Here is a 27,738-nt window from a genome sequence, read left to right as displayed (position 1 = left end):
CCATTGACTACCATGGGCCTGACTTCTGAGTAGATAGGCTTGTGCTCTAACAGAGTCTGCCATGCTGGCCAGAACGCCCAGCCAGCACGGTCCAGAAGGGAAGCCACGTGCTCACCCTTTTCTCTCCGCTTTGAGAACGCGCGGGAAGGGCGGGGCCCGGAGCGCGCGCCCGTGCGCGTCCCCGAAGCGTGCCTCCCCGGGGAAGCCAAGCACCGCCCCCTCCCGTGAACGCGCTGGCGCGCGCGCGCGTCCTTCCAAGGAGAGGGGACGTTGGGCGCTCTTGTTCCGTTGGCGCGTAGAGCGGCTCGCGAGCCTGCAGGTGAAAGGCGCGCGCGGGGGTGTCGCGAGGGGGGGTGTCGCGGGGGGAGGGGCAGAGCCTCGCCTCCAGGCACCTGACTGAGGGGCAGGACAGGGCAGGGCCTGCGCCTTCCCTCGAGTGGTCAGTGACGTACGTGGCGCAGCTGGGAGCTGTTCCTGCCTGGCCAGCTGCGTTCCAGTTTTTCTGGCTCAGCCATCAGGGCTCGCTTCCTGCCTTGGCCTTTTGCTGCAGCAAGAACAGGGCACTGCCCTCTGACGCCTCCTGGAAGACAAACTGGTTTAGGGCGCAAGCCTCACCAGGTCTACTCAGAAGTAAGTCCTGTTTTGTTCAATGGGGCTTACTTTCAGGAAAGCGTGGTTAGGCTTATTTGCTCATCCACAGCAGTGTGTCTCAGCTAGTGGTACGGGTGCCACCAGTGGTACCTGAGGTGTGGTACTCATGCCCAGCAGCGGGACCAGGAGCGCGACACGACAAACAGCGGCAGGAGGCTCAGCTTGGCGGGCAGGGCTCCAAAGCATGCTTTCCATGCTCCAAAAAGCCCTCCTGTCCACCCTGAGCCTCTTACTGGTGTTGGTCACATCGCATCTGGCCTCCTGTCTCACCAGTTACATTGTCACCAGTTATTTCCACTGGACCAGTTAAGTGGAACAGCGGAGGACAAATGTTGAGAAACATTGGGGGTTCTCCTGGATTCGCAGCTCCTCCTTGGATGTCCAGGTGTCAGTTGCGGCCAGGAGTGCCTTTGCCCAGCTTCGGCTGGTGCGCCATTGCAGCCGTACCTGTCTCGGGCAGATCTGGCCATGGTGGTACATGCCATGGTGACATCAAGATTAGTAGCGCTCTCTACATGGGGCTGCCCCTGACGATGGTCCGGAAGCTACAGCTAGTGCAGAATGTGGCAGCTCGTGTAGTTGCTGGTGGTCAGCGGTTTTACTCTGTCACTCCGCTACTCCGGCAGCTGCACTGGGTGGCTGCCCATTTGTTTCCTGACTGAATTTTGCTGGTGCTGGTTTTGATCTTTAAAGCTCTCAACCGCTTGGGACCAGCATATTTGAGACACCGCCTTCTTCCATATAGCCTGGTCCATTCTCTGAGGTCATCAGAAGGGGCCCTGTTGGTTGTGCCATCATTAAGAGGGGAAAGGGGGATGGCAGCCAGAAACAGGGCCTTCTCGGTGGTGGCACTTGCACTATGGAATTCTCTCCCCTTTGAATTGAGGACAGCTTCCTCGTTATTAGCTTTCTAGAGAGGCCAGAAGACTTTTTTATTTAGGAAAGCCTTTGAGGCCTTGTAAGGGCTGGTTTTATAAATTATGTCTTTTACTGTGTTTTTATTTGTGAACTGATGTGTATTTTGTCTTGTTTTAATTGCTTTTAATTGTTTTTTATTTTTAATGTTTATTTGTATTTTACTTTGTTTTGTATTTTAATCTTGATTGTTAGCTGCCTTGAGTGCTCTTCAGGAGAAAGGCGGAATATAAATCTAATAAATAAATAATAAATAAAATAATTGATCTAAAGTAATCTTTTGTGGGCTACTTGTTAATCAGTCTAACTCTCATTTTCCCCCTTCAGTCTGAGATGCCCACAATCACTAATGAAGGAAAAAAATGGCAGCACATGCCAAATAAATTAAGTACAAAGAAAACAGCAGAAAATATCAAGAGGAAAGAACAAAAGGAGGCAGTGCAGCAAAATTAAAATGTCTTTATTTGCTTTGCTTTGTTCAAGCAAAGCAAATAAGGACATCTTTAGATGCCTCCAACCAGTGGCAAGGAAGGAGCTGGTCTCACCTCCTGAGATAGGACTTTCCACAGGCAATGTGCAAGGCCCTCATACACTGTTGCCAGTTGGACCTCCAACATTTGCTGAAATATTCAGAAGAGCCTTGCCTGGTAAACTTAACATTACAATCCAATGCTTGTCTGCTCATAAACTTCATTGTCCTAATGGGGCTTACGCTCAGGAAAGTGTGCATAGGATTACAGCTTTAGGGGTTGGGTAGTTTCATGTCTGGAAAGGTTTCATGTGCAGAGAGGTGCTCTTCGGGTACCTTGGTCCTGCACCATTTAGAGCTTTAAAGTTGATAACCGGTGCCTTGAATTACAGTCTGCATTGGCAGAGGGTTGGACTCAATGAACTTATAGGTCCCTTCCGTGATTCTGTGAATTGTGCTCAGAAACAGAGTGGGCTCAGTCAGGTGGAGGCCTTCTAACTGAAGATAAAACTTCATGTATCTAGTGGAAGTGGCCTGTTGCCAGCAAAACTTTGTTCTGCAATAACTTCAATATATATGTACCCTGTGTTCTTCGATAATTTAGTTGGTTTCAAACACTTGTTAACAGTTCCACTTTCATTTTTAGGTGTCATTTTTTTCTAAATAAAAGCAATCTTAAAGCACAATCCTATTGTTGCGCTGGGGCAGCCTTAGTCCCTTATGTCAGCCCAGGAGTGTCATAAATGTGTGACAGCTTGAGATGCTCCAGCGCTTAGGCCAGATCCTAACCCCCGTCCCGAGCAGCCTGGTGTTACATTGGGCTGCTTGGGTCTGTGCCAGCAATTTAGCTGCCGCAGATCTGAGTAGCCCCTTTAAGGTGGCTGGGGCATTACTCAGGTTAAGGGGAAATAAATACTCTGAGTTGTACTGGATCCACCTCAAACTCTGCGCTGGATACAGCACAGGTTAGGATTGTGTTGCCCACCTGTAATCCTGTACACATTTACCTGGGAGTAACTCCATTAAACATTTTTGGCTTGCTTCTGAGCACTGTTCCCTTTAAGCTGCACTGTTGCACAGCTCAGATCTGGTGAAAATGAGCTTGGAGTTCCTGGAAATTCAGTGATGACATTTGATGTCATCGTTGTGCATCCAGAAATGCTGAGGAGCTTCAATACAGCAAGTGGAGGGTTCCATGCAGAGGTGCAGATTCTATAGAGGGAATATTGCTTCTGAGTAAATATGTGCTGTACATGTACTCCTAAAATGCAAGGTGTGAAGAATCTTTGAAATTTAAGGGTGCACAATCCATTTTCAAATTCCATTTAACTGTATGGTGCAGTTAAACACATGTGTACGTCTCTTCCTTTTATTTGTATATACAGTGGTGCCTCGCATAACAAAATTAATCCGTTCCGCGACTCCTTTCGTTAAGCGAGTTTTTCGTTTTGCGAAGCGCGTTTTCCCATAGGAATGCATTGAAATTTAATTAATGCGTTCCTATGGGCAAGAAAAGTCAGAACAAAGTCAAATTTGGTTTACAAAGTGTTTATTAAGTGCTCTTTAAAGGCATACATACTGTACAGAGGATTTCAAAAATGGGGGATGCTGAGTGGGGAGTTTGAAGGCTGTAATCCTGTGCACACTTTCCTGGGAGCAAGCACAATGGGACTTACTTCTGAGGAGACACGCACAGGATTGTGCTCTAAGCTGGGGAGGACAGAGCAGCTGCACTCAATTGCTTGCTTTTGCCGTGATCATGGGGGGAAACGTGAAGGAAATGGGGCAGTGAGAGGGTGAATGAGCGATGGGGGGGATGCTGAGTGGGGAGTTTGAAGGCTGTAATCCTGTGCACACTTTCCTGGGAGCAAGCACAATGGGACTGACTTACATAAAGTGACATGAAAATCCTCCCCTTACTAGGGTGGACGGGATCATAAACTGACATGAAGACCCTCCCCTTACTAGGGTGAAGGGGATCATAAACTGACATGAAGACCCTCCCCTTACTAGGGTGAAGGGGATCATAAACTGACATGAAGATCCTCCCCTTACTAGGGTGAAAGGGATCATAAACTGACATGAAGATCCTCCCCTTACCAGGGTGAAAGGGATCATAAACTGACATGAAGATCCTCCCCTTACTAGGGTGAAAGGGATCATAAACTGACATGAAGATCCTCCCCTTACTAGGGTGAAAGGGATCATAAACTGACATGAAGATCCTCCCCTTACTAGGGTGAAAGGGATCATAAACTGACATGAAGATCCTCCCCTTACTAGGGTGAAGGGGATCATAAAGTGACATGAAGATCCGCCCCTTAAGACAAACCAAAACAAAACAAAAATTTGTTATGCGAAGCATAAGTCATAAAAATTCGTTGTGCGAGTTACCAAACTTCGCACAATGCTTTCGTTCTGCGGATTTTTTGCTGCGCGGGGCATTCGTTATGCGAGGTACCGCTGTAAATATATGTCTGTACAGTGCCATCACTATACATGACACTTTACAATAGAAAAGAAGACTGGTTCCTGCCTCGAGAGGATGAAAATCATGTGTCTAAAATAGACACAATGGAGGCAAGAAAAGAAGAGATGGGGATGGTACCTGGGTAGAAGGGGGAAGAATACACATTTATTTCATATATATTTAGGTTTAGTTGCAATAAGATAGAGAAATTAAGGTGATATAAGGAGAAATATAAAGGCAGCATTCTGGCCAATTGATTAGTAAGAGGTAATCCTCCTTGTGTCTTCAAGACTCTGACCAGTGACCGCAAAGGCTCTGGGATGGGTGGTTGGGGCCCCTGACACATTAATGTTTCCTCTCTCAGTCTGATGACATGGCCTTGGAAAACTTCTGCCACAATTAATGTATTAATCTTGATGGTTCCCCAATGATCTTTGTTTCATTTTCTGCAATAGATTGACTGCTGACATATAGAAAAATGCCAGCCTGGACAGGTGGCATACAATGTTAGAAATCTTCACCTTCTAAAGCCTATGAACCTGGTTGGTAGCTCACAGCCCTTTGGGATGAATCTCTGATTTCCAATTCCCTCACTTTACATTTTTAGATTCTTGGTTCTGAACCTGATCATGGAAACTACTGCTCCTGAAGGGGAGAAGCCCACACTCTCGGCAGCTATGAGGGCAAAGATCGAGCGAAATCGTCAGCGAGCATTGATGCTGAGGCAGGCTAGGCTGGCTACTAGACCCTACCCTTCTACTGGTGAAGGTTTGCTTTGCCCTGTAGTATATGTTGCATGTGGTTGACTGAGGTCCAGGTGGTTTGTGTAGTTTAGCCTACAGCTGGCATGAGAGATTTGCAAATGATGGAGGAAAATGAGGGAAAGACATTGTTGATATAGCGGTCAAAATGGAATCCATAAAATAGCAGATCTGATTTTAAAATAATATTTTGACATTCCTAAACTTCTTCTCTTGTGCTACCAAGTGCTGAATACAGATACTGAATTTTAAAAAATAGTTCCATCTGTTTTGTGAAGCAGATTGTATAAATTGCCTCCATTGTGGACACTAAATGATCTTTTTAATTGAAATCTTCTGCAGGTGAATCTCTTTTCCAGACATGTATCTTGTGTCTGTTCCTGACTTTTCTTACAGCCTTGAAAAGCAACACATTTGTATATTTGGATGCCTTCCTTGTGCAGATAAAATGCAAAATTCCTCAAGTTTCAGGAGTCATTATTGTGTTTCTGCAAAGAAATAAAGGAAAAACCATGTTGTTACTGAAAAAAAATTCATATGTTTAAATTTCAGATTTGGTCCAAGACTTATTTGCTGACATACTGTTGAAAGTGTAATCATACAAGTTATCAATATTTTTTATTATGATACCTAATTGCAAGGTAACTTTGCAATATGTGCTTGAACTTGGTAATAGATTCATGAACTAGATCATGTGGAATCTCAGTGTTTTTGGACATGTGGAACGGAGAGCTAGCAACTTTAAAATCCTTGTATGGTCCCTCTAACCTACACTGTGATCTTACATATGTCCATGGCAGGTGGACCCACTGATATCAGTGGAGCAGCTCCCAAGTAAATATTCATAGAACTTTAGATTTTGATTCTGTGTGTGAGATGGTCATTGAAAATTGTGCTAAAACATTGCACAATGACTATTAAAACTGAGGGCCTTTCTGTGACATACACAGAGGGTTTGTCTTTTATGTCAATGTATGAGTTAATGCATCATGACTGGGTGAAGCTTTTCCCCCCTTAACAGAGTTAGATCTGCTGCCTTCTTAAGATACATTTGGGTGTCTCCATAAATACAGTATATTCCTAACCTGGACATTTTTGTTTTTGAAGTTAATGCCTCTTTGTTCATTGTTGATTTCATGTTAGTATTTCAGAATGTTACCTGTGAAAGTCTCATTGTAAACAGCTTTTTGTAAGCAATTTCATGTACTAATGTCAGTTTCTTTTACATATGCAGGCAGTTCTAGAGTTAAACCACCCCCAAAAATAGTAGATACAGGAGGGGGTTTTTTTCTGGAAGAAGAAGAAGAAGAGGAATGCATGGCAGAGAAAATTGTGCATCTTCCTGGTAAGTGGTGTGAATTCTGATTAAATGCTTTTTGCTTGTGGAACATACTGTTTTGCTAGAAGATGGCATGGTATGGTAAAAAAATAGTGACTGAGCAAAATTGGCAATTATTTCTTATGGAAATCTAAAAGAAATCCAAAAAATTTGTATGAAAAGTACTATGTATTCTTCCAGAATAATTGATGAAAATGATTATATATTTTTCTATTAATATATAGACTTGAAGTACAGTTTCACAGGGCTGGGAAGGGTTAGGGATGTTAGCAGGTACAGTATTGGGTACCTGATTCAAAGATCTCTGTCACTGCAGGTTTGAGGATTTTGATTCCCCTTTTGTATAGGAGAGGTACCTGGAATCAGGCCTCTCAAATCCAAACAAGTGACTAGTGCTATTAGAATACATGACAGTAGCCATCTGTTCAGTGATACATACACACATACTGTGTTAGATGTAGGGTGTATTTTCCAGCACCTCACATTTTGTCCTGAGCAAGACTGCACCAAAAGGTTGTCTTATATGCAATATCTCATGGCATGCTTTGACTGTCCTTAACTGCATCTGAGTGCCTGTCTGTCTTTATAGTTCCTTATCCTTGTGCTGTTTGCTATGAGGAAACTCTGCCATTTGAATGCATGGCATTGATATGCAAAAGAGATTGTTAGGAGTGAAAACTGCTTCATGCTCCTTGTACAGATAATAGCCCTTCGTATCAGCCACAGAAAAAAAAATGCTGTTTCAAGAATGATGGATTCAGGCATCTGGAATTGGCAGAAGCAGTAGGGAGAAGCTGAGTCACATAACAGAAGGTAGGCCACCTATAGATAGAGTTAAATTAACCAAGTGACAGGAGAAAAGGAAGAATCTCAGATTTCTTTAGGTGACAAAATCCCTGCCAGGGGATGGGTGGAGCGGTGAGATTGATGTCCTGGATAGTCTTTGATCCATTGGTATCTATGATACTGTATTTTCACCATTTTTGAGCAAGGAAAAGAACCTTTCATGACTTATCCACATTCTACCACCACTCACATGTTCTTCCCAAAATCTAGCTTTAACAAGAACAACTATAAAGTCTTTATTCTAGTATTTTATTTTAGATTCTTATTTATGTTAGTATTTTATTTTAGATTCTTTGCTAATGTCACTAGTCTGTATATAGTGTCACTAGACAGATCTTATCAAGTCTACCGCTGACAAAATTGTATTATTAATTTTGTATAATACAAATATTATTGTATTTTAATATTTTTGTATTGTATTATTGTAATATTGTAATGTGTAAACAAGTATTGTAATATTGTATTGTATTGTAATATTGTAATATTACAATACAATACAATACAATATTACAGTATTGTAATATTAAATGTGTAAACAAACAGATGGGCAAAAGTAATACCACTATTGCATTATATTTTACAATATTTTTACTGAATTTTTGTAAGCTGCTTTGAATGCTCGCCAGAGACATAAAGTGGGATATAAATTTGTAAGTACATATTAACACTTGTAAAAAATAGAACAATATAAAATGGAAGACTCATGGATTGAAAAGTTAAGGGATCATCCATCTGTCCCATTTGCATTTCTTTTAAGTTATGCATAAGTATAAGTTATTTTGAGTTCAAAAGTACTTTTGTATATGATACATTCAAAATAGCAGTGTGTTTTAACAGCTTAAATTCTTTGTTTCTCTTCTTTTCTTTGGTAACAGGGCCTGTATTAGAATGTGACTACCTTATTTGTGAAGAATGTGGCAAGGAATTCATGGACTCCTACCTCATGAACCACTTTGATCTAGCAACATGTGATAATTGCAGGTACAGCAGAAGCTAATAATGTATTCAGTATTAAAAGTTTTACTTTATAACATTGCTTAACAGGTTATGGTTTGTGAATTTTGTCTTAGTGTTATGAAAAAATTTTTTTTTAGCTGTGTGTTTTAGAGGCATGCTATGTAACATGTTGAACCAGTAGTTTGTATCTTACTAAATGCATACTTTGACTTCTAGCCAATCCAGTCTCAAGGAATCGGGAGGTATTTCCATGCGCTTAACTGCAAAAATTAATAAATCTGAAAAACTGTTCATTGAGGTTCCCTAATATACGTCTGAGGTAGCCCAACACTACAGAACAGTTTAAGCCCTTGTGCATTAACTTGATGAACAAGAAATTAGTTCCACACCTCCTGATTCAGAACTCACTATACTTCTTAATGTTACTGGGACTAATTATGTGCAACATGCCTTTGTAATCCATGCAAATGTAGCCTATGTGGCACTCAGCATGTATCAAGAAATTAAAAGCTAAAACTGAGCACATTACCACTCCATCGATTTCAGAGAGAGAGAGATTGATAGGGTTACATGTTTTCCGAATGCATGTCCCGTTAAACTCAATGTGTTTAACTGTAGGAGCATAATCCTCTACTCGCAGGCAAGTGTGCATAGAATTACAGCCTATGTGTTTAGGAAAGCAACCTTAAATACATGTTCAACTCTTGCACTGAATTGAATGGGACTTCACTGCTGAACTTCTGTGGCTGCTTCTGTATAGTTCCTTTCATCGAGTGTGTGCTTTTAATATAATTATCTAGTTTAATCTATAGCTGGCTTAAATTACTTACTAGAGGACATATAAATGAATAAAGATCAATTTGTCATATTGAAACAGTACGTTTATTTGGTGAATTGATTTTTTTCAGAGATGTTGAAGAAAAGCATAAACTCATAACCAGAACTGAAGCAAAGCAAGAGTATCTTCTGAAAGACTGTGATTTAGACAAAAGAGAACCGGTGCTTAAATTTATTTTGAAGAAAAACCCTCATAATCCACGGTGGGGTGATATGAAACTTTACCTAAAACTTCAGGTATTGAAGTTTGTTCAGAAACTCCCCCCCCCAAGCAGTGCATTCTATGAGCATCACAATGATAATCTGCTGCTTAACTTTTGCAGTAGTGAAAGTAAAAGGTAGATGGCAGTGTTAATTTCCACTGTTCTTAATTTACTTGTAGTTCAAAGTATTAGCTGTAAACACAGGCATATTAAATGGAGATGGGTTTGATTGCTTAGAACATGTCATCTGGATATGTAGAACTTGCCTCATTGATATTTCCATATCCTTTCTGACTTCAGTAAGGAAAGGGCAGTAAGAGATCTTTTTTTTAAAAGCAATTCCTGAGAAATTATAATGCCTTTGCAAAAAGGGACAAACTGACCCTCCTCTGCCCACTGCACCCACACAGTCCACCTTATCCTCAGCAACTTGTTGTTACCACATGCATGGTACTTGTGGGAAGCCATCTACAGCTAGCTTGAAAAACCCAGCTTGAAAGCAAGGAAGTCGGGTATGGCGGGGGAAAGCAAGCTACCCACTTCCTCCTGAGCACTCTTTGTCCTTATGCCAAGCTACTACCGCACCCAAAGATTTCATTTAACATATTGGAATATGACTTAGAAGGTTTTTTTTTTCTTAGTTCCATTTATTTTGCTGGGAGCTTGGCTTCCAGAAATGGTTAGTAACAGTCTACATTCGGAATAAACATTGTAGATTTAAGACTGTGCTTTTGTATGTTTTACTTTGTACCTGTTATTACTAGATGCTGGTGGTTCCTCTGTCACTTTGGAACTAAAGTACATTTAGATTGCAGTTCTGACCAAACTTCTGTGAGAGTAAAAGGCACTGAATGCTGTGAGACTTACTTCTGAGTAAACTTGCTCCAAATTGTGCATGTGCTGTGGCACTGTCTGTCCTGAGCACCATGCATGCATCCCACTGTCTTGGGGGATGGATCCAGAGGGTGGTCTGTACATGGAATCCTGTTTCTGTGCACAAATTGGATTGGTGTATATCTCTCAATAATGTATCGTTACCTCTTCAACACGTGTGACAGGATCTAAGTGGCCTGCCAACTTTAGTAAATGTCCTGTTTAAAGCTGGCTTTTAGAGAGATGGAAGAGCCAGCAGTTTATTCAGTTCCCACAGCAGGTCCACTCTGGGCCACAATATACCACAACAGAGATCATGTTTTACAGTGAAGATGCCTGCATAACAGATTTCAAAAGCCAGTTTATAGTCTAAATATGTTGAATTCCCAGGTAATACAGCGGTCTCTTGAAATTTGGGGTAGTGAAGAAGCATTAGAAGAAGCTAAGGAAAGTCGCCAAGACAACAGAGAAAAGATGAAGCAGAAAAAGTTTGATAAAAAGGTCAAAGGTAAGTGGTTACAATTATCTTCATACAGCATGCCCCTTTGCATCTGCCAGTGGAAAAAAAATAACATATGAAACAAGTTTGATAATTAAATGGTATTTTGGGATTTCTGTGAAAACTTTCTAAGGCCAGTGAGTGGTGTTTTCTCAGAGTAGGTAAAATGAGGGTGGCATCAACCTCAGGTCTCAGTTCCTCCTTCCCAGCATCACATGGTGCCCAGTGATGGAATATGAAGTTTTTAACCCCACCAGAACTTCTGAGTTTGAACTGTCGCATGTTATTTTTTGTCCTTGCTTTGGAAGGAAGGTGTAGCCTAGTATACAAAAGGCAAGAGATTAGAGACAGATATTTGTCTTTTGGGTTTGATGTGGAAAATGAGGCTAGAGAGATAATGAGCAGCACTCTATGCTCTTGAAAGGTGCCAAGTGGGGACACTAAGTCATATTGCAGTGGGATGCTCCACTACTGTAAGGAGAGGTCCTACCTTTCACATCTGCACTATCTTTCTTCAACCATCTCTGTGTGCATCAAAATCAACTGCAGTGCATGAGATGCTTTTGCTGCAATGAGCTGGGCTGCTTGAAGAGTCAGTACCTCAGGAGCAGCCCAGGACAGCGGGCTCCTGGACAGAAATAACAGCAATTGGTTCCGTGTTGCATGTGTTGTCCATCACTCTGAAGGGCCCTTCTGCCAGGACAGGGTGAATGGGAAGCAAGTGCAAGGGATTTACCTAAACAACACATTTGTCTACTTTAAAAAGATTTTTATTCTAATTTATCAGAACTACGTCATGCTGTACGGAGCAGTATATGGAAAAGAGACACAAGTATCCATCAACATGAATATGGAGCAGAAGAAATGCTAGAAGATGATCTCTATAAAAAGATTTGTACCACGTGTGGTCATGAATTAGTGTATGAAAAAATGTAATGTTCTTGATTTTATAGTAAATATACTTTTTGTATTATCAAATAAAGCATATTACATGATCTGATTTGATTCACATGTAACACATGGTAATTCTCACCCACACATACAAGTGCGCATACCCAGAACTAGCATTTGATATCACATACAGTATAGTTGAGAACAAGTAGTCATGGAGTGCAGGTGCCTAGATTTCAGCCACAATCCTAAAAATTAAAATCTCTAGCCCAGAGGTTCTCAGACTGGAGCATCCTACTGCCCCAGGCATAGAAGTGGGATTGCAGCAGTGTGATTGGGATGATCACATTGCTGCCAGGGCTTTTTATCTGAGCTTGCACTGGCCTCTGGAGAGTGTGGGTGTGGACACTTCCACAGGGCTCCCCAAGCCTCATAAAATCTTAATAGATTGCAACCCACTTCCAGTTTCGTGATTGAAAACTGGAAGTGGGTTACAAAGGCGTTGCTAGAGGAGGGGCAGTGCACTAAGTTTTGGAGGGAGCCTCCCTGCAGCATGCAAGCACCTCCTCCCCTCCCCTTTGGAGCCATGTGACTCCCGATGGGAGGGGGAGGAGCTGCTTGCATGCTGCAGGGAGGCTCCCTCCAAAACTTAGTGCACTGCCTCCGTAGCCACACCTCTGGTGGGTTACAATCTTTATTTTTAAATTTTGCAAGGCTTGTGGCACCCCCCCCCCCCCGGATTCCAGCATGAGCTCCAGTAAGTGTAAAAATGCCTCTGAAAGCTCTGGCAGCAGCACTATCCCAATCGCATTGCTGTGGATTATAATCCTCCCTCCCCTGCAAAGACAGTGGTTCCCAAATTCCCTAAGAGTTTGGGAACTGCTACTCTAGCCCATGGAGGTTAAAGAGGCTTCTTCTGTGAATAACAAGAACTGTTAACTACAACCTTGTTCTGTTTTCAGCTTGATCTTGCTAGTCCAGGACCTCGATTCTTCTGCACACTTCACTTAAGTTCCTCAAGCCTCACCTATGTTCTTCCTTCCCCAGAATGGAAGCTTATTTAGCTCTATAACTTCCTTACAGAAGTGCTAAAATATACTTTCCTTATGAGTAAGACCACCCTTTCCAGTGATTCTCCTTCTACCAGCTTATCCCATCTTCATAGCTCTTTAGGTATAGTATTATGAACAAGCCCTTCATTACTGGATTAGATGTTCCAACAAGGACTATAAGAGCTATTTAGAAAATTGCTAAGTTCTGACTCCCCTCTGTACCCCTACCCCTGACTGCCCTGGACAGAAAAACAGAAGTAGCCCTCTACCACTTTGCAGTCATTGCAGCTCAGAAGCACACTCGGGGCACCTGGATGCCTTATTCTTTGCATCCCAGAGGCAGATATTTGAAGTAAGGTTCTAAGGGTCCGATCCTAACCAATTTTCCAGTGTCGGTGCTGCTGTGGCTATGGCATTGCTTCCTGCGTTGGGGATACATTAGTAACATGCACAGTAACATTGTGGGCTAATCTAGAATTCAAGATGGAAAGGAATGTGAAATTCTTTATGTGAAAGATTTAGACTGATAGGGCAATCTTTAACTGTAGATCAGGGGTCTCCAAACTTTTTGGTAAGAGGACAACTTTGTATATTTTACATATTTGTGCAAGCCAAAAAATCAGTTTTATAAATAAATGAATACATTTTACTTGGATCTTTGTAATCAGCATAATACAATTCAGAACTAAAGAGAAATGTGAAAATTACAAAGAAACAATGCCATGCTTAAACTGAGAAATGTATAGAGTAAAAATGTCAAAAATTAGCAAATGCTCTGACAAAAAAAGTGGTGAGCTGGATGTGGCCCCCAGGTCAGAGTTTGAAGAATCCTGCTCTAAAGATCGGTGGTTCCCAAACTTTAGCACTGGGACTCACTTTTTAAAATGACACTAATATTGGAACTCATCTAGCTTTCTGAAACAAAAAAAGCTTTTCACTTTACCAGTTTGTCAAGGCTCCGTTTCTTATCTTTTTACTGGGGGGAGGGTGCTGTTACCTTCTGGAATGCTTGTTGAGCTCCATGTTCTTTGGATCGGGACCATTCTTGTGGCCTTTGCTTGGTCTTCAATAAGAGCTGAGGCAGTTTGCCTACACGTGAGTAAACACATGTGGCTCAAGATATTTTCATTGTCAGCTAGAGGGGATGGGCTGTCCTTCTCAAGCGTTTGTTGGGGCTGCATTCATTGTATCAGGACCATTCTGATGGTGTTGTGTTCTTGGCCTACCCTTCAAAGTGGACCAAGGCACATTGACCTACTTGTGAGTCAATGCACATGCGCTGCTCCATTTTGGTTTCCATAGGGCTCAATACATTTCCCTATCAGCTATCAGCATGTCAGTTTCACAACCCAGCTTGAGAATTGCTGCTGTAGATTAATTGTGCAAGATCAGGAATTCTTTTGTGTTTGAGTCTGAGGGCTAAATATAAAATTGCTGTCATCAGTTAATACCAATATTTACAATTACAGCATCTAAATTTGGTCCAGCTGCATTATCTGCTTCTGAAACTTTACTCTTAAGTCTAGAGTCAATGGAGAAAAAGAAGGCTACAATATTCGTTTATAAATATTTGAGTCCCTTAATAAATATACTCAGAGTAATATGGAATACAGCACTGGACCATCCTATTTGGAAATGAAAAATAGTTTTAGATAAACATTCCTGCAATAGCTATGGAACTTAAATATTGAAAATTGCGACTACAGCAATACCTTGAACTTTTGTCTGGTTAGGGACCAGAGCATGAATGAAAAAAGTGGATGAACGACAGAGCATAGCCTTAATTAGTTTGCAAATTTATTTTGGCTGGCAAAAATGTAAATTATATAACACATGCTAATGCATGAGAAATCTGAAGAGAAAGAAATAAGAGGAAAGCATGTGGAAAAAATCTGAAATGTAATTGAAAACAGTTGAAAGAGCAAAGCAATGAAAGTCAAGGTATTGCTGTAATTCAACAAAAAGTTATTTTCAAGATTATGGGATACCGTAGCATCTTTATAATAATTAAAGACTCTAAATTCTGGTGTTGTGATGTATTGAATACACCACTTAGGCATATGTTGTGGTCTTGTTCTGAAATATCAGTATCTGAAAATGTTCTCAATATATTGCAACATTGAGAAGTCATTGTTATATTGCAACAACCATTGATACGTGTTGATACTTAGTTTCTTTTGAATTACCTACCTGTATTGTGGAAGTTAACAGAGGGACAGTAAAAATGGACTCTCCATGACTTTGCAGTAGCTAAAAGACATATTACAATATTGGAAGGATACGTGCCCTCTGTCATAAATCAATGGACTGAGGACCTTTTTAAATGTTACCAAGATTTGAATAGGAACATCCTGCTGAAAAGAAACATAGTGGTCTGCTGCCTTAGCACAGAAAGGCAGAGAACTAGACTTAAAGAGGCAAGATAATGTACAACTCATGGCCAATTCCCTTTCCCAAGAAGTCTGCCCCCTAGTGGCTGGAGCAGGGAGCATGTCAAAGCTTGACCACCAACCTCCAACACAGGTGAAGTTCGGTGACCTTTTACGTAGATTAATTGCTGTTGTTCAGGCCCATCTCAAGAAACACTCAGTAATTGCTATAATAATTTTTACAGGGTGTTTCTGAATGAAAGTTATTTTTTTGTGATCCAAATTAAACACATTAGGCAGATTTAAAAAACATATTGATTGTATTTCAACCATGTTTCATCCAACTGTGAAAATTCATTCTGATAACAAACATATACTTTAGGCTACTCTGTATGCTTGACCTTTTAGCATTCCTATGCTTCTGTTTCTTGAGGCAGTTAATGTTACCCACTGGAAAGCTGCTCTTCAGTCAGTCACAAATCTCGAGACTTGCTTCACATTATTATGAGGAAATTCATTCAGATGCAAGGGCAAAGCAAAGGTAACCTATTCTATTCCCTATTTTTTTATACAAACAATAGAGGGGACAAAACAAATGCTATGATGAAGCCAGCATTCAAACCATTTCAATTTAAAATCCACACATTATTTCACCCCAAGTCATTCTAGTTATGACTGCTAGGTAAGGCCTCTACTGCTACAACAGTTGCCTCATTAGACTACTGTTTTGCTCATTTAGAACAACACAGTAAGCTCTTTTTTTCAAATTAAAGATTCTTCTTTCTCCCTTGTCAAATTTTTCCCATTTTTGTTTAAAAAGATGAAGTCAGTCAAGTCCTGTACAAAAAGTCACTCAAGCCTGCAGAGCACAGAATTGCTGGAATACAGCCAGTATGTGATGATCCAATTCAGCTGTGAACAGAAGGTTCTCCAATGTCACCATGTACTGCTGGATGATTTGATGATGCTGCAGACAGAAAAAGGCATCTGTTACTCTTGCTACTGATACAATCATGGCATATTAAGAGAAAGCACAGAACCCATGTTTTTACACTGAACTGGCAATCCCACAATTTATTCTATGTCTGTGTATTAAAAAAATACCAGAAGTATAGCTGTATATGCTTATGAATATTATTCTGGCCAACTCATGTAGAAAAACACAAAATTTGAAGGATAGGGCATGTGATCAGTTAAAATTTTAAGTGCTTTCACAGCACTATGCACAAGTCCTTGGGATGAGCAGAATAATAACACTGCAAATGCAACTTTGCACAGCTAGAAGCCTCAGTCACATACCTGGTGGTGTAAAAGTCAGCCAGCCACAGAACTATGCTTTGAAACATATTAAGCAAGATGCAGGTAGAAGAGACCTTAAGTGATCTCAGTGAGGCATTCATGGATTTTTTTCTCTTGTATTTGCATGAAGAATGGTAGTTAGGCAATCCACAAATGATTTCTCAAGCACACACACACACAATAACATAATCATCGAAGCTTTATCAGTGCTCAGCTACATTTGTAAATAGACAACGCACCACTTAGAGACAATTTTTAGCACTACTGAACAGCAAGGCAGGCATGTGGACACAAAGCTGTACAGCTTGGACAAAATTTGGGAGTCATAAAGTGAAAATTGCTTCCTTTTTAACCTCCTTCAGTGCCATTTTTTTTCCACAAGTTAGTTCTTGTGAAAGAGCATGAAATTGATAATCTCAGTTTAGTTTTCAGCAGCCATCTGATTTATGACAGTTATGAAACTCACCTGCAAGAAAATCTGCTGCAGCCTCTCTATACAGTTTCTGTACCAAGGTGTAATTACATCAATTCCACCTGTTTCACACCGCACCAAGTGCTCCGTAAGGATCATAATGAAACGCTGAAAAGGAAGGACACATTTAAAGTGCTTGTCGAGCAATGTCTTGCAAATACAGGGAAATCAGCCTCCACAGAAAACGTATCTATTTTTTAGAATGACTGCCTAAGAACACCTGAGAAACAGCATTTCTGAATTTATTAAACAGAGCAGGAACATTACTCAACACAGCAATCCCTGCTATTATCTGAGGAATGTGGTTCCCAAATAATAAGATGTATGGAACAGAAGTTCACATCTCAGGTCATCCCCTTCTTTTCTATAAACTTTTGATTATCTCACTGCACATCAGCGAACATTTCTGCTTTTACCTGGAATATGACGAGGAAGAGGTTTTTTTGTTCACTCTGTGCTGACTCAACTTTTTCCTGTAGACGTTCTATTTGTTCTTCCAGGGGCCCATCTTCCCGATCACTGCTTCGATCATCGTCATCATCATCATCGCTGTCTCGCTGGAGTGACAGAGCCAATGTTCAATTGGGCAAGCCTATTTAAGTGGCTATGAGACTTGGCTGCAAATCAGGAATTCCCTGGTTCATCTCTGCCAGACTCACTAGGTTAACTTAGGCAAGCTACTCCCCCTCTCAACCTCAGCTCCCCAGTTGCAGTAGGGGACAATATTTACCTTACAGGTTTGTTGCAAATATAACATCAACATAAGACATGTGAAACACTCAAAAGTATTAATCAAACATTAAGTACTATTACTACAGAAAAAGTCAAGATGCAGGGAACACCCCCCACCCCCTTTTAAGAGTTCAGGCAGAACTGGTTTTTGACTAAACTGAAATAGAATTCATATGAAATATGAGAAAGGCAAATTTTTCCCAGATTGAAATGAGTTGTTTGTTCCTATTCCCTTGGGCAGAGAGCTGACCCACCCAAAAAATCAAAGCTTGTATCTGCAGCATGAAATCAACTGGTGTCATGATTTTAGCATGTATTTATTTCCTGCATTAACTACAAAAAGCATACAAAAAATAAACTGCAATATGTACTGTCCAAACAATGGTTTGGAGACACACAATACAGTTCTATAGCTGAAGTTCAGCAGACCTGGCTCTATAAGAAGCCTGAGACCCAATTGTCAGTCATTCTTGACTCCCCAAAGAAGAATAAGGGATTAGTGTGACAGATAGAAACAAAAGGTGCACACTGCAAAGCTCAGTCACCCACAAGCACTTTGGTCTTTAAGTGAGCCAGACACAATTGGCATGATTAGCTTTGAGGTGATGGCCTCAAGTTTGACAGTTTTTTAAAAAGGACTGGGCAAATTCATGAGAGACAGTCACAGCCATGAGAGCTATGTGGAATTCCTGTATTCAAAGGCAGTACACGTCTGAATTTCAGTTGCTGGCAACAAACAGGCTGGGCATCACCACTTTTGTACCCTGATTGCATGTCTAGAGATGCCTCTGGCTGGCTACTGCTAGAAAAGAGAAAGTCTGCTCCAGCTGGGCAATTTTACCTGTGAAAATAGTAGCAACTGTTTCCCTTTACACACAACATACTGGAAGCTACAGTTCTTTCCAGAGTCATGGAAGAAAGTTACCTACACGTTTGTGCTGTTTGGCTAATCTTGCTTTGGCCTCTTCAAGCTCCTTCTGGATCATCACCACATGCTTGTTCATCTTACGAATTGTTGAGTGCAAGATTTCCCAGATATAAAACCTAAGAGAAAGAAGCATTATATCCTCTCATGTATACAAAACTTTTTTGTTTCAACCATAGGCAAATGAATGAAAAATATAGACACTTTTGTAAAGCTGGTTATAAGATAAAGATACAGAATTTGTTGAATAGGAATAAATAAGTAACATCAGTACTAGACTTCTCCTACAATTCCACACATTAAGGATCATTTCACAAGAGATTTTTTTCAATGTACACCTAACATTTTAAAAAGTTTATCCCTAAAACAGGGGTTGCCAAACATAAGGGCCATAGGTCGAATGCAGCCCCTGGAAGCCATTCACCCAGCCCCTGTTTTAATAGGGTTCTTCCAGCCTGATTATGGGGCTCTCTCATATCTTGAAAATATGAAGATTTGCACAGAATCCCCACACCAACTTCAACCAAAAATAAAACCCACAAAGAACAGGAATTTATATTTAGTTACCTAGTAAAATCATGAGCTAGTTCTGAAGAGAAAATCCAGTTTGCCACTGCAGCACAATCCACAATCTGTGTCCGAATCATTTTATCCACCAGGACAGCTATCATCTATTGTAAGGGAAAGGAAGCAAAGGCCTCTATTAGCTAGAGAACAGTTTTTTCTTCCTCTCTTACACTACCAGGAACCAGGGCCCAATTCTATCTAACTTTCCAGGGTTGATGTAGCTGCAACTCAGCCCTGTGGCAAGGGAACAAACGTTCCCTTACCTTGAGGAGGCCTCTGTGACTGCCCTCCCAGTGGAGGATGCAGTGCGTGCCCTGTTGACACATCTGCAACAGAGCTGGAAAGGTGGATTGGTCCCTGAATGACAGAAAATTTAGAAGGGACAAAAAGGAGTACTTTTTCACACAGTACATAAATTAGTTTATGGAATTTATTGCCATAAGGTGCAGTGATGGCCACCAGCTTGGATGACTTTAAAAGGAGACTGGACAAAATTGTGGAGGACAGCTCATGATGGTTCTAGCCTACTTCCAGGTTCAGCAGCAGTATGTCTCTGAATATCCACTGCAGGGGAACAATAGCAGGAGAGGAGTATGCCTTTCTTTACTGCTTATGGGTTTACGAAAGGCAGCTGGTGGGGCACTGTGGAAAACAGGATGCTGAACTAATGGGTCTTGGCCTGATCCTGCTGAATTTTTCTTATGTTCTTATCTAGAAGTAGATGCTACTTTGTTGTTGCAGTCAATGGCACCTAACTGTACATCTACCAAAAAGGAAACACACTTAAGTTTTCTTTCTGTCGCAAACTTAGGGGGGTTTGGGGTGCTCAGAGTTCTTGGTTCTCGAACCCTAAAGCCCTCAAGGTCCCCCTGTCCAGTAGTACTGCCACCACCCTGTATGTGCCAGTGCCTCAGTCCAGGGACACTGAGACCCTCTAGGCTTAACTATCCCTTGCAGGCACTTTCTCCAATTAAAGCTTCAGTCCTCAAGTTACTAGACCTCAATGAGCACCTGGTAGCTTGCTGAACGGCTAGGCAGGATTCTGAACCTTTGTCCCCAACAGACAATGAAACAACTTGGTAAAAGAGATTTTAGTTTATTAAGTACATAAGGTATACACATCTAGGAAACATATCAGCAGTAAAATAATAAAGCTAGCTGGCTATCTCTATTAATACCTATCTCTCACCTGGGTCAGTTACTCTTGTAGATCTCTTAGCTCCAGGGCTACCTGTGAGGCCAGGTGCCCATGGTGGACAAAGGAGCTCACAGCGTGCAGGATGTTGCACCCAAAAACTCTGCCCAAGAAGAACCAGACACACCCCTTGGGGCACTCATTAGTATACTTCTTATGCTAATAGTACTGAAGTGACTTCATACTTATTTAGACTGTCCAATCAGAAACTTTTGAGGACAGAACCTTCTGGGAGTGGGTCTGGTTGCTAGCCCTCCTAGTTCTTACCCCTCCCAACTGCAGATCCATAGCTGCATTCCATTCCGCTTGATCAGGCGCCCCTCAGTCTACTGAGGTGTTAAACATTCCAATGGGTTATAATTCTTATTGTCTATCCTTTCTGGCCAGCAAAGGAGAGACAACAATCTTTTTGTTTGTTTACTCACATTCTTGCAGCTAGGAACTGTTAGCCACTTCTCTGTTACTGACTTAGTTTGGTTCAGGCTTCACATGCTAACCAAGGCCTAAACTGTACATATGCATGACACTTTCCTATGAAGAAAGGTGCAAAGTGGCAAGCTCATTCTGGAACAGTAAAGAACAGGGAAACCTTAAAAATATTCACTCTCACCTGCGGATGGTTCTTCCACACCTCATACATAACTCTGAGGACATGGAGCTTCCCTTCATCACTCTCTGCCAGCGTTTTGAAGACTTCACGAAACCTTTTTGGAACAGAAAAAGAAAAAAAAAGACAAAGAAGGTTCCACAATTTGTTTTTTTAGAAGTAAAGCACAATGCCTTCTGTTGCTTGATTTTGTCATTCCACCTCTGATAGCTTATGCAGTATTGCAGCACACTTTGGAATACAACTGTTGAATGGGAAGGCAAGAAGAGGACTGGAGGCTGGACAAGATCTCCCAAAGTAGTTCTGTCCTCTCCATTTCCAGGCACTAAAGAAGAGCCCTGCTAGAAATGAAAGGCGGCAAGGGCTCCATGCTTTACTGGTTTCCAGCAAAAGTTTCAACGTGCACCCTTTGCTGCCAGCCAGCAGAGAATGATGCAGCTGGGGACGTCATTCTCCCCATCTCAAGCAGTCCACTTGGTGGCTGCAAAGAAAATAAGAGTGCAGCAGTGCCATCTTCTGTTCTGCATGGTGACCTTCTCCCAGCCTCAATCCTTTGGTACATGAGGTGGCCACAAATCAGGCCAGCAGTTCTCAAACTGTGGGTCCAGAACCCACTAGTGAGTCATGACCCAATTTTTAAAATGCCCCTTTAGGTTTAAAAATAACTTGCAGACCCCTCCCTTCTCCCAGAGCAGCAAAAGAATGCCAAGTGATCATCACTGTAACTGCTTTGCATTCTCTCCATGTGCTCCAGGGGGGAGGGGGTCTGCCTCCCAGCTGAAATGAAGCTGTTCTAAGCCCCTCTAAGCCCCAGGGAGAAGAAGGTTGATTGATTGCCTGGTTGCCACATTATCATGGTAAACAGGCTTTTAAAAAACTGCTGCCTAAAGAAATGTTTAACTTTTCATTGCTTTTGTTTAACATGAAAATCAGTATCCTTGCAATGCAGTAAGACCTGTACTTACTTTCCCAGAGCACTGAAGGAGTGACTGAATGATTTTGCAGCCAAATGCAACAGCGTCTGTACAAATACTTCTATTTTCAATGGATTGAAGGAGAAGCCTTCATCTGAAAAAAAAAAAAATTTTCATTTGTGAAAGTATTTCCAGCATAGGTTGTGATTCAAGTCTATGAAGGTTTAAGCATTTTTCCCAGCTCTCTTCTTAAAATGATTACTGTAGATACTTGCCTACAAGACAAGAAATTTCTGCCAATAAATTATTATTAACAGTATTTATATACTGCTTTTCAACTAAAAGTTCACAAAGCGGTTTACAGAGAAAAATCAAATGACTAATGGCTCCCTGTCCCAATAGGGCTCACAATCTAAAAAGATGCAAAAGAACACCAGCAGACAGCCACTAGAAAAGACACTGCTGGGGTGAGGTGCGCCAGTTACTCTCCCCCTGCTAAAAAGAGGAGCACCCACTTGAGAGTGCCTCTTACCCAGTAAGCAGGGGTTAAATCAACTGTAAATCATCTCCTCACTTTATCTGTGGGTCACTCAGGGGTCTGGGCTGTTCAGGCACATCAGGGGCAGCCAGGGGAGAGCAAGAGGACAATGCAGAGATAATTAGAGGATTATTTGTCTCCAGGGTGATGAGGCTGAAAGTTGCAGTCAACCTTTTCAGTCCTCCTGAGACAAAAGTAAGCCAAGGCTTATGGCTTCCATAAGCAAGTCTCCTTCTCCTTGGTAGAATCACACCAGACCCTTCCACACCATTTTGCAAATGTTTGGCAGGTCTGGTTTTTAAACCACCAGGATGTAATCCTCATTTCCATCCGAAACAAAGTCCAAGGCTACAATTCAGCGCACCACTACTTAAGAATAACACCCATGGAAAGCGATGGGCCTACATCCAAGTAAATTGGGTTGCAACTAAGTGTAGCTGAGCTTGCTCACAGTCATTCCTTATTGCTTGTCTCTCTGCTGTGAACTGAACTGCACACTCCCACTTATGCGTTATATGTTGTATGTTATATGTTGGCCTCTGGCTTAACACACCAGGCACCTTAAAAGAAGAATCTGATTAATGGTTCTACTGGTATGTTGTTTACAGTGCACATACTTTGATAGTGTTTACAAAAAGGCTGCGAAGACCCAAATTTAAAAAAGTTAATGAATAAAAATGTATTTTATGATCTTTCACTATATTTTTAATAAATTGAAAGTTATTGGGTAACAATTACTGGTAGGTTATTTTTCAGAACCTGGCCTTGCGTAAATTAAGAAAAAATTATAGTTAGACACCCCCCCTAAGTTTAAACTCCCCTCTTGACTTATCCAAGGGTCATAAATATTATGTGATTTTGTGCGGAACCTGCTCTCGACTTATCTGTGAGATCAACTTATGCTTGCTGCAGCCAGACACACACATAATGCAAGGGGTCAAAAAGTATTTTCTTAAGCCTTCACTTTTAATTCAAATGATGCTCAAGTTAAGAGTTAAATTGTCTCCAACACTAATGCTTTTATGTTAACTGTTAGAAGTACCACTGTTTTAATCCACCTCCTGGAGGTTTGCCACTGGATGCACCAAACGATAAAGTTTGCATATTTTAATAGTGACAAAATCATAGGAATATTAATCATTATAAAACAGCTGTATTTGAACAGAACTGGCTAAATCATGTTTATACAGAGGCATGCTAATTTAAACAGACAATTCAAATAATCATTTTTGGTAGTAAGGAAGAGTATGACCAGGATTGAAAGAGCAAAATCTGCAAGCAGGTTTTGTGGAGCAGTGGCACCTCCACCCCTCCTCCACACGTTGGATAGCAAACTGCCCTTGAAATGGAGAATTCCCAAAGCACCATGCGTCACAGTGTAGGGGGAGGTGTCCAATGATTTTAAAAAGTCAAGAATTCCACTGGGTTACCCAAGTAGCCTAACCATGCCTACGTAACTCTTTGGAACCTGGTTCATGCATTCAGATAACGTCACTGCAACTAACAACCCACTAAGAATGAGTAATCTTAGACATAGATGAAATGAGGACTGCATTATGGTAACACTCAAAAGCTCTTACCATCATCATCATCCTGATTGGGATTGGGCACGTCCTTGAGAATGGTGAAGATTTCATCATTAGTTGCTTTATTTTTAATGGCAATGTTTAAACACAGTGCAACATTGTATCCTGGAAGAGACTCTATGCATAAAGAAGATAAATATGAAGTTAGCCTCTTTGAAAATGTAAGCACAACTGAATTGTAAAAACAGACAGTGAAATTACCATTAAAAGCCCTTTTTGGGGAATTTGCAGTGCCGCACACCTTCCAGACAAGATATAGAAGAATGAATAACCAAGTCAAAATTCACCCTCCTTTCCTCTCCCACTGACCTCTCAGTTGAAAAAGGGGTTCAAGGATTTCAGTTTCCTGCTACATAGGAAACTGGTAACCACACTGTTGGTAACCCTCTCACCTACCAGTGCTAAAACTAAGCTGTTGTGGACCATGGCACACCTGGTTAGGTATGACTTATAAGCTGCTGTGGGCTTTTTAAAAGGAAGGGCAGGTTATAAGAAAACAAAACAGCACCTCACAGAACACATTGGGTCACATCATACAAAAGTACAGAGTGCAACACCATCATCAGAAGCTCTTCCACAAGTAGGAGTGCCAAGCTAGTGGAAAAATGCCTTGCGTGAGTGCAATTCTCCTTCCATTTTCAAAAGAAGCTTCTGATGAACTCTGCACAAATGTAGGCTACAACCCCTTATTTTGTAGAGGTAACAGCAGCACTTATTGGCCTCTAAGGTGTTTACAGCACCCCACAGATTATCTAGATGTAACACTTATAACAATCCCAGCACACACACTGGTGGAAGTCTGCAGATCCCTTAGTCAATGATGACAGTGGTGTATAGACACCAATGGGGAACATTTCAAGTACAGTGGTGCCTCGCATAATGAAATTAATCCGTTCCGCGAGTCCTTTCGTTATGTGAGTTTTTCGTTTTGCGAAGCACGTTTTCCCATAGGAATGCATTGAAATTTAATTAATGTGTTCCTATGGGCAAGAAAAGTCAGAACAAAGTCAAATTTGGTTTACAAAGTGCTTATTAAGTGCTCTTTAAAGGCATACATACTGTACTGAGGATTTCAAAAACGGGGGGGAGAGATGCTGAGTGGGGAGCTTGAAGGCTGTAATCCTGTGCACACTTTCCTGGGAGTAAGCACAATGGGACTTACTTCTGAGGAGACACGCACAGGATTGTGCTCTAAGCTGGGGAGGACAGAGCAGCTGCACTCAATTGCTTGCTTTTGAACATGGGGGGAAACGTGAAGGAAATGGGGCAGTGAGAGGGTGAATGAGCGATGGGGGGGGATGCTGAGTAGGGAGCTTGAAGGCTGTAATCCTGTGCAAACTTTCCTGGGAGCAAGCACAATGGGACTGACTTACATAAACTGACATGAAAATCCTCCCCTTACTAGGGTGGACGGGATCATAAACTGACATGAAGACCCTCCCCTTACTAGGGTGAAGGGGATCATAAACTGACATGAAGATCCTCCCCTTACTAGGGTGAACGGGATCATAAACTGGCATGAAGATCCTCCCCTTACTAGGGTGAACGGGATCATACTGACATGAAGATCCTCCCCTTACTAGGGTGAACGGGATCATAAACTGGCATGAAGATCCCCCCCTTAAGACAAACAAAAAAAAAATTCGTCTTGCGAAACACGGGTCATAAAAATTCGTTGTGCGAGTTACCAAACTTCGCAAAACGCTTTCGTTCTGTGAGTTTTTCGGTGCGCGAGGCATTCGTTATGCGAGGTACCACTGTACTTTATTAATTTCAAGTACTTGGTCTAATTTATTCATTAACTGGATTAATTAACAAGGAAGCAACTGCTTCTTTGTATATCATATGCAGTAAATGCGTGAATTATAATATTAGAGTATGTGTGTAAATTATAGCATAATAAATTTGACATAACAAAGTGTGTACATTTTCTTAAGATGCCCTGTATATTGCTTTTTAAAATAAGTACATACAAGCAGAACCCATATACATACTGTTACTCTCATCTCCATATTTATAAATACATATCGGATTTGCAGGAATTAGGACTGAAAATGTAGCAGGAACAATATCTACTATTCGCTGATGGTAGGAAAGTCTGAAAAAAGAATAAGTGGACAGGTAACCTCTTGTTAGATGCCCATGATTTGACACTATATATATATATATATATAACAAAACCAAGTATGAATCAACTCTGTCACATAGCCTCAGTGCTCTGAATGAGCATGAATTATCAATTTAAACAACCTATATATAGCACAACTGAAGTCCAGTCTTAATACAAAGCAAAGGTTTCTTAAATGATCTCGGATTATATATAAATGCCACAGTTCCATACGAGTGGAGAAAAAAATCCGTTTCCTAACAATGTTTGTGAATTTTTTTAAATTAAATTTCTAGCTCTTATAGTTACAAAAGTATGCTTTAAAATTGTGGACAATGGTGCCTGTTGAAGTCTTTGACTTCTCAGAAGTGGCTTTAAGATTCCCAGATGCCATGGTCATGGGGCTCCATTGCCTTGCATGACTCCTTGCTCCTCCTCATGACTAGGGGGAAGAATGAATTACATAAATAGTATGTGTAACAGAGTATTTGCAAAAAATAAAATAATTCATTCTTGTTTAATTTGCAAAGTTTACAAAGGTTACAGGATTCAGATTTTTTGGCCTGCCATAGTGCAGAAATTATACTAACACTGGGTACAGAAACCCCTAGTATTAAATTCACCTATCACAAGGATTAGGGCAGCGCCGTCCCATGCTCAACTTGCTAGAAATGTATTGATCATCTCAAACGTGTGGTGTCAGCTGAAAAATAATTCTCTTCTCCCTTAAAAGCTGCTATTTAGAGCCAGATAGCACAGCAGTCATGCTTTCAAAAACCTTTACTGAAACCATGAGACCTAGAAAGTATTCAGAAGTTTAGCATCACTTTTCTAATCAAATGTTTACTTTAACTTGACTTCTTTCAACTGCATTTTCCTTCCTGACACTTCACCTCTGGGACAAAGACTGTCTTGACTGTGTTTAAGAACAAATACTTCACTTCTCACTCAAACATATCATATAGTCCAGTATTTCCCAAAATGTGGGTCACAAGCTGATCTTCCCACTTGCCCATGTACGTGGCTGGCTCAAAACTGGAGCCATTCCAGAAGGGATTGAATGATGCAATGGCCAGAATGCTTCATTGGGAGGCCCTGGATGCCTCTTCTGGTCAAACGGGAAGACCCAGAAGTTGATTCTGGACACATCTGCAGGTCATTCTGAGACTAGCAGAGGCCAGTAGAGTGGGTCAACCGGGCCTGGTATGACCAGGACGAGGCCTCTGGGGCCTTCCAATGAGGCATTCTGGCCACTGCATCATGGCCCACCATGAAGATGGGTCATGGTGCTAAATGGTTTGAGGACTGTTGGATTAGTCTAATCCACTAGCAGAGAGACAAATGTCCTATTCCTTGATATATGTAAGATTGCAAGAAAATATGAATCCAAAGTGGGAATTGAGAGTCTATTTCTAGAAATATTCCTTTATATAAAGAATTTATATCCCGCCTTTCTCCCTTTACAGTCCTTGCACACTTTGGCAAATGCCTTAAGCTCAAATTAACTGGCTAACTGTATGTGGAGTATTATCCCATTTACAATTCTGATGTCTCACTCACCTCATGCATTTTTCCAATACTTCTTTTACAAATTTAGGTTTGGGCGTGTCAAGGTCCAGAGACAGACAGTCTGACCTATAATTGAACATAAAGTTGGTTATCTG

The 27,738-nt window shown here is 41.2% G+C and overlaps 2 protein-coding genes across 3 annotated transcripts in view; one reads left to right on the top strand and one right to left on the bottom strand.

The window, feature by feature from the left end:
• Window positions 1-230: 230 nt before the first annotated feature.
• On the top strand, window positions 231-11,820 carry XPA (XPA, DNA damage recognition and repair factor). Of its 2 annotated transcripts, none has more exons than XM_066613552.1 (7): window positions 231-319; window positions 5,113-5,273; window positions 6,501-6,611; window positions 8,327-8,432; window positions 9,317-9,482; window positions 10,712-10,829; window positions 11,608-11,820. In XM_066613552.1, the coding sequence occupies exons 2-7, from the start codon at window positions 5,135-5,137 to the stop codon at window positions 11,754-11,756; spliced, it is 789 nt and encodes a 262-aa protein (XP_066469649.1). In that variant the 5' UTR covers window positions 231-319; window positions 5,113-5,134; the 3' UTR covers window positions 11,757-11,820. The 2 variants fall into 2 exon arrangements, with proteins under 2 accessions (XP_066469649.1, XP_066469650.1); XM_066613553.1 differs by lacking the exon at window positions 231-319 and adding an exon at window positions 374-630.
• Window positions 11,821-15,433: 3,613 nt separating this feature from the next.
• Window positions 15,434-27,738, bottom strand: part of NCBP1 (nuclear cap binding protein subunit 1) — a 33,776-nt gene continuing 21,471 nt past the window's right edge. The window contains exons 14-23 of the mRNA XM_066613551.1: window positions 27,635-27,709; window positions 25,962-26,065; window positions 23,962-24,084; window positions 21,895-21,997; window positions 20,933-21,026; window positions 19,128-19,231; window positions 18,565-18,679; window positions 17,320-17,460; window positions 16,898-17,011; window positions 15,434-16,099 (exon numbers count right to left, since the gene is read on the bottom strand). Of these exons, the coding sequence (XP_066469648.1) occupies window positions 15,986-16,099; window positions 16,898-17,011; window positions 17,320-17,460; window positions 18,565-18,679; window positions 19,128-19,231; window positions 20,933-21,026; window positions 21,895-21,997; window positions 23,962-24,084; window positions 25,962-26,065; window positions 27,635-27,709 (1,087 nt within the window). The 3' untranslated portion in view covers window positions 15,434-15,985. The remainder of the gene's footprint in view (window positions 16,100-16,897; window positions 17,012-17,319; window positions 17,461-18,564; window positions 18,680-19,127; window positions 19,232-20,932; window positions 21,027-21,894; window positions 21,998-23,961; window positions 24,085-25,961; window positions 26,066-27,634; window positions 27,710-27,738) is intronic.

Source organism: Tiliqua scincoides, chromosome 2 (assembly GCF_035046505.1).
Source record: "Tiliqua scincoides isolate rTilSci1 chromosome 2, rTilSci1.hap2, whole genome shotgun sequence".
NCBI lineage: Eukaryota > Metazoa > Chordata > Lepidosauria > Squamata > Scincidae > Tiliqua > Tiliqua scincoides.
This window is presented reverse-complemented; position numbering and strand designations above follow the sequence as displayed.

Bases quoted from the DNA above. Each gene is read 5' to 3' on its own strand.
- XPA (XM_066613552.1), top strand. From the start codon at position 5,135: ATGGAAACTACTGCTCCTGAAGGGGAGAAGCCCACACTCTCGGCAGCT. The intron at 8,433-9,316 runs GTACAGCAGAAG...GATTTTTTTCAG, and splicing joins GCAACATGTGATAATTGCAG to AGATGTTGAAGAAAAGCATA. The intron at 10,830-11,607 runs GTAAGTGGTTAC...CTAATTTATCAG, and splicing joins GTTTGATAAAAAGGTCAAAG to AACTACGTCATGCTGTACGG.